Below are 6,601 nucleotides of genomic sequence, written 5' to 3' on the forward strand. Positions count from 1 at the left end.
CTTGGACATTTTCAATGATATATTGAACACGTACGGTGAGGCTGAATCTGTTGTTGTGTATCTCGATTTTCAAAAGGCTTTAGACAAAGTTCCACACAAAAGACTCTTCAGAAGCTAAAAGCACGTGGTTTCAGTGGCAGTGTGTGTTAAGTTATAATTCAGATAATTTATAGCGCACTGCGCTTCTTGATATTGTATTGTCTGCACTGTTGTTGATAATCATGGCAGTCAACCCTGCACCTCCCAAGCTGTGTGTCTCTCCCTGCCTTGCTACCCATAACAGACCACAACCTTTGATGACCACGCAACATGGTGAGCACCGGTGGGATGCTCAGTGAAGCGGAACACAAAGAAATTGGTGACAAGCTGAGCAGACGTAAGGGTCAGTGTTGCCACACTTACGATAATTATCGTATATGTATGATAATATTGCCTCTGGTACGATGTACAATACTATTTTTCTATTATCGTAGGGTTTGTGTGATAACTTTGGGTTGAAAGTTAGCATGGCAGTAAATTTTGTAGCACACATTGCTAATCTATGGCACGCATAGCTAATCATGCACAGTTGTTCCACAGTTTGAGAGATGAGTGATCTTAAGGGCTAACGTAATGGTGATCACTGAAAATACTTCTTTTATGGTCTTGCTGAGTTATCATCTGCAAGAGGAAGCACATTTCTAAGAGTTATCTATTTAAGTCCTGTGGACTGCATTCTGCTGCTAGTCAGACTAACATTCTAGAGTAGCACATAGGCTATTTCTGTACCATTTTTGTAATAAAGGATATGATTATATTATTTTAATGTTATCATAATGAGATTCTCATGAAGTGCCCTAATTCTGATACAAAATAAAGTGATAAACACTAAAGGATACATCAGTACCTTACAAAATTACACTACTGATGAAGCTAATTGTAATGGGTAAGTTTTCAGTAAATACGCCAAGGTATCGGAGACAGTTTTAAAATACATCAGATTACAATACACTATAAAACTGAACTTAATAATGCACGATAAATCCATCGAAAAAACGATAATTTGAAGAGCCTGTACGATAATACCCATCTAAAAATGTGGCACACTGGTAAGGGTAACGTTTGAGTCGCACGCCGCCAGCCAGCTGAGCCTAACTCCTACCCAGACTGCCGATTAGTCCAAGATTCGCCTAGCCCTATCCTGCTTTAAACCGACAGTGACCTCAAGACGTGCTGCCACTACTGAGACGCCCATGGGAAGACGACTGCTGCCTGCTATCAACCTCAGTCAACGTTCCTGCATCCTGCTTCACCTCTGAGAAAAGTGTTTTACAGCAGTCGCGATGGCAGCTAACCCCATACCAGGAATTAAGCCACCACAACCCTTGACTCTGAGCCCCAATATTGGTGAGAACTGGAAGATATTCAAACAGAGGTGGAAAGACTGTGCTGCTATTTCTTAATTGAACAAGCATGATAAGGTAGTTCAGGTAGCTCTGTTTAAACATGTACTGGCAGATGATGCTCTTAAGGTTTACAACAGCTTTGTGTTTACAGTTGAAGAATCTGAAAGGACTGTAGGGGAAATTATAACAAAGTCGGAAGAGTATGCTATCGGGCAGGTGAATCAATGAAAGATTTATCTTTAACAGTAGAAACCAGGCAGAGGGTGAATCTTTTGATCAGTTTTATTCCAGCCTTAGATCCCTTGTAAAAACATGTGCCTAGTGTGAAAATTGTTTGCCTTCAGTGATCAGGGAACGTGTTTTTCTAGGCATTAGAGCAGCGTTTCTTAACCTGGGGTGCTAGCACCCAATGGGGTGCTGAAGTCAGTTTTAGGGGGTGTTGGAAACTGCAGCATATATATAACTTTTGCTTAGTGTTGGCATTGTTGATATTTTATTTTTAAAGATTATATAAAATGAATTGTCAAGGAGTACTTTACTTTATCCATTTAGTAGTGTAGTAACTGTAGCAGTGTAGCAACTGTAGTCCCAGTAACCAGATGTAAGGAGGTGATGGACTGTGCAGCCTTACTGCAGGGGGTGCTGAGGTCGGAAAAGGTTAGGAAACGCTGCAATAGAGACTCATGTTTGCAGACAGAGTTACTTAAGGTAAAGGACCCCACACTAGAGATATGTATAGACATGTGTAAAGCTGCAGAAAATGCCACAGCACTAAACAGAATGATGAGAGGCGATGTGGTAAATGAAATAGGTCTAGCCTCTGATAACCAAAGACTCAAAAGAGATTGTAAGTACTGTTGCCACAAACATGGCTTTGCTAAAGATCAATGCCCAGCATATGGTAAGAAGTGTGCATCATATGGTATCCTCAGTCATTTTGCTAGTGTTTGCAAGTTCCAGTAAAGTCAAACAGGGGAGAAAAAAATAGCACAGATGAAAGGCCAGAAGATCCATAGAATGCAAGTTCCTGACTAATAATTCTGACTCTGAACTATCATCAGCTGAGGAAGTTACTGATTTTATACATTCTGTGTCTCCTGATAGCCCTAATTCCAGGCCACATGACAGTAGCAGTCGAGAGGCCAAGTGTACTGTAGAATGAGGATAGGAGGTAGGAATATAGTCTTTCAAACAGATACTGGTTTCACCATGAATGCGCTCCCTCTTGGCTTTTGCCAAGAATGTTCGTCCCACGGATGTAATTCTCAAAACGTGGAACCAGTGCAGTCAGGTCCCAATGGGGATGTGCACTAAGACTGTATATAACACTGTAACTGGTCAAAATTATGCCATTGACTTTGTTGTTTTCAGAGAGAACCTTACCCCTCTTTTGGGAATGAATGCTAGCCAGATGATGGGGCTTTTAGAGATAAAAGAGGGGAATTTTGAGAGAGTGAATAATTTAAAGATAGAAAATGAATATTCAGATGTAATGAGAGGATCCCTGGGGACTTTTCCAGGTGTACAGTCCCTCAAGGTTGACCCGAGTGTGAAGCCTGTAATCATGCCTGACAGACGCATGCCAATAGCCATGAAGCCTAAATTAAAGTTAGAGTATGAGAGATTGGTCAAACTGGGAGTAATAGAACCTGTTGATGAACCAACTCCCTGGGATAGTCAAGTTGTAGTAAACCCCCAAAAGGATGGGAAGGTTAGAATTTGCATAGATCCAAGAGAGTTGAATAAGGCTCTCCAGAGAGAACATTACACACTCCCCATTCTTGAAGACACTCTTCATGAGTTGAGCCAGTCTAGGTTTTTTTCAAAAGTTGACCTGGCATCAGGCTATTGGCATATGAAACTTGATACCCCATCTAACTACTTAACATTTCAATCATGTCATGGGAGATATAGGTGGCTGCGTCTACGTTTTGGATTAAATGTATCTTATGAAATATTTCAAAAGAGACTACTTGAGATACTGACAGGTTTGAAGGGAGATGTCTGCATTGCTGATGATGTTAGAATACATGGGGCAGACATTGCTGACCATGACACTACTCTAAAGAATTTCTTGAAGTGCTGTAGAGAGAACAATATTCAGCTTAACAAGGACAAAACTGAGTTGCGGAGTGATACCTTAGCATTTATGGGTCATAGGATCACCAAAGAGGGCCTTCTACCTGACCCTGACGTGATAAGAGTAATAAGGAACTTTCCGGTCCCAGATTCCAAAACTGGCCTAAGATCCTTTCTAGGTACAGGTATGGTGAACTACATGTCCAAGTTCCTCCCTAATGTGTGCGATATCCTGCACCCTCTTTACAATATCCTAAAGAGTGATGTACCTTGGATCTGGTCAAGGGCACAGGATCAGGCTTTTGAAAAGGTTGAAGATGTGATCGCTGAAAGTTTCCTACTGATGTTCTATGATCCGAATAAAGAGCTAACACTTGAAAGTGATGCCAGTGAATATTGACTTGGTACTGTGCTTTTACAGGAAGGGAAGTCTGTTGCTTAAGCCAGTAGATCTTTGAGTGAAGCAGAGAAAAAACTATGAACAAATAGAGAAGGAAATGCTTGCAGTTGTGTATGGGCTTGAGAAATTCCATCACTACGCCTTTGGCTTTGTACATGTCATAACAGATCACAAGCCTCTTGCCGACATCAGGGATAAGCCGTTGTCTCGTGCCCCTAAACGACTGCAGGGAATGTTGATGAGAACACAGTTGTGTCATTAAAACCTGAGCCATAAATCTGGCCAAGATGTTCCTGTAGTTGACGCATTATCAAGAGCTCTCGTAGATAGTCCTCAAGAAATGACGTTGCCAGTACATACTCTGAGTGACACTCCTTTCAAGCCTGGAAGACTATCTGAAGTAAGAGAGGCTAACGAGAAAGATGAAGTCTTAAGCTAAAAGTTTTTAGAGGGTGGCCATATAACAGATGTGATGTCCCGAAGAGTGTGTTACCATATTTCACTTATAGGGATGCGATAACAGTACAGGATGGTGTGTTATTGAGAGGCGAGAGAGTCATAATTCCTAAGGAACTGAGGAGTGGCATTGTTCATTAACTGCATGCAGGACATTCTGGAATTAATTCATGTTTGAGACGCGCAAGGGAACTAATTTATTGGCCTGGCATGTCAGCAGAAATTAAACAGTATGTAGAGACTTGTGATGTTTGTTCCTCCTTACCTATTAGACAGGCCCCTGAACCACTGTATATGCATTATGTACCAGATAGACCATGGAAAAAGGTAGGGACAGACATGTTCACAATTTGTCGTTTGGACTATATAGTGACTGTGGACTATTTCAGTCAGTTCATAGAAGTTGATTGCTAACCAGTAGCTGATGCTGAGGCTGTTGTTTACAAATTCAAAGGTCAGTTTGCCCGCCATGGCATTCCCGAAACGTTGATTAGTGACAATGGACCGCAGTTCACATCTCGACACTTCAGACAGTTTACCAAAGCTTGGAACATAAGCCATGAAACATCAAGCCCAGGCAACAGCAAGGCCAATGGGGCTGCTGAGGCAGTAGTAAAGACTGAGAAGAACATGATGAAAAGAAGCCTGAAGGCGAAAGAAGATATTATGTACTTAGGACTCCTGAATATGCGGAACACACCTCAGGAGGGACTGTCTACGAGCCCTGTACAGAGACTGATGGGGAGACGTACAGCGACACTGGTGCCCACTTGTGATTCATTACTCAAGCCCAAAGGATACTCTTTAAATAAAGAGCTACAACTGATAGAGAAGAGGAGTGCTGTTGCCGAGAGATACCAGAACCGGACACCTCTGAGGCCTCTTAAGGTTGGAGAGACGGTGAGAATGTAGCCCACTGACAGTAAGGCACAAGAATGGAAAGAAACAGCAGTCAGCAAGAGACTCAAGAGCAGAAACTATGAAGCTGGAAGTGGAGAAGGGAAACGATGCAGGAGAAACCGGCATTTCATACGACCTTCACGAGCTGGAAGAGACCCCATGACTAGGAGAGAGAGCAGCATCACTCCCGTCAGGAACTATGATTTCGATAATGGACAACCAATAGGACCCACCCATGATGAAACAGACCTCGCGACGAGAAGAGGTCATGATGTCTCTGCCGGAAACAGTGATAGTGGTAATGACGGGGGGGGGGGGGAGTCTGGGGACAAACTAGCAGAATGTGAATCAGGAACATCAACTAATGGACACATGCAAACTGAAACAAAGTATAGGACACGGTCAGGACGTGAAGTGACTGCTGCTAGGAGACTCGACCTATGATTACATAGAAGACGAGGACAGGAAGCGAGACTAAAGCACTGGCCAGACCCCATTAAAGATACACACAGTGTAATCAGGGATTGCTGCTCATTGGTCCATATCCTTCCTTGGAAGTGTATTTATAAGAATCACTACTGAGGAGTTTTATTTAAAAGTTTACACTATACATTTGGTGTATTGGAGTTGAACTTATTTGCCAACATTTATTCATGTTTACTTTCAAAAGGATCATGGTGTTTTTATGATTTTCATATATTACTCATCTCGAAGGGAAGGATATTAAGTGATAATTCAAATATGGCGCGCTGCACTTCCTGGTATTGAATTGTCTGCATTGTTGTTGATCATGGCGGTCAAGTAAACCTTGGACCTCCCAAGCTGTCTCTCTCTCTGCCCTGCTATCCATAACAGACCCACAACCTTTGATGAACACCCAACAGTGTGCCCGGGTGGATCGAAAATTAGCTCAACGGAAGCAAGCAGAGAGTTTCAATAAATGGAAATGAATCCTTCTGGACAGACGTTACAAGCGGTGTTCCACAGAGTTCAGTGTTACATCCAGGTCATTTTTTTTAATACATAAATGATAATGATGAAGGATTTTTGGTAAGATTACTAAATTTGCCAATAATACTTAAATAGGTGACAGCATATACAGCATCACAGAGGTAGGCAGTTTAGAGAGATCTTGATCAACCATTTAATTGGGCCCAAACATGGCAAATGGATTTTATTATTTGATATAATGTAATAAACACTGGCAGTAGAAATGTAAGGGCCAGTTATAAAATGAATAATGTTCAGCTTAACAGTGTAAAATATGAAAACGACTTTGAAGATATAAGTTATCTGAAACCAAGGAAACAGTGCAAAGAGGCTACTAATAATGCCAATTTTTTTTTTTTTTTTTTTTTTTTGGGAGGGGGGTTCATAGGTA

General features: G+C 41.7%; 1 protein-coding gene across 1 annotated transcript; it reads left to right on the plus strand.

The window, feature by feature from the left end:
* The first annotated feature begins 1,322 nt into the window (after positions 1 to 1,322).
* LOC145417197 (uncharacterized) lies at positions 1,323 to 3,864 on the plus strand. Its single transcript, XM_080285968.1, has 5 exons — positions 1,323 to 1,386; positions 1,498 to 1,601; positions 2,079 to 2,232; positions 2,906 to 3,096; positions 3,352 to 3,864. Exons 1-5 carry the CDS (start codon positions 1,323 to 1,325, stop codon positions 3,862 to 3,864), a joined length of 1,026 nt encoding a protein of 341 aa, XP_080142094.1.
* Positions 3,865 to 6,601: the final 2,737 nt, after the last annotated feature.

Source organism: Coenobita brevimanus, chromosome 109, assembly GCF_032717465.1.
Source record: "Coenobita brevimanus isolate Jiangsu-jjx chromosome 109, ASM3271746v2, whole genome shotgun sequence".
NCBI lineage: Eukaryota > Metazoa > Arthropoda > Malacostraca > Decapoda > Coenobitidae > Coenobita > Coenobita brevimanus.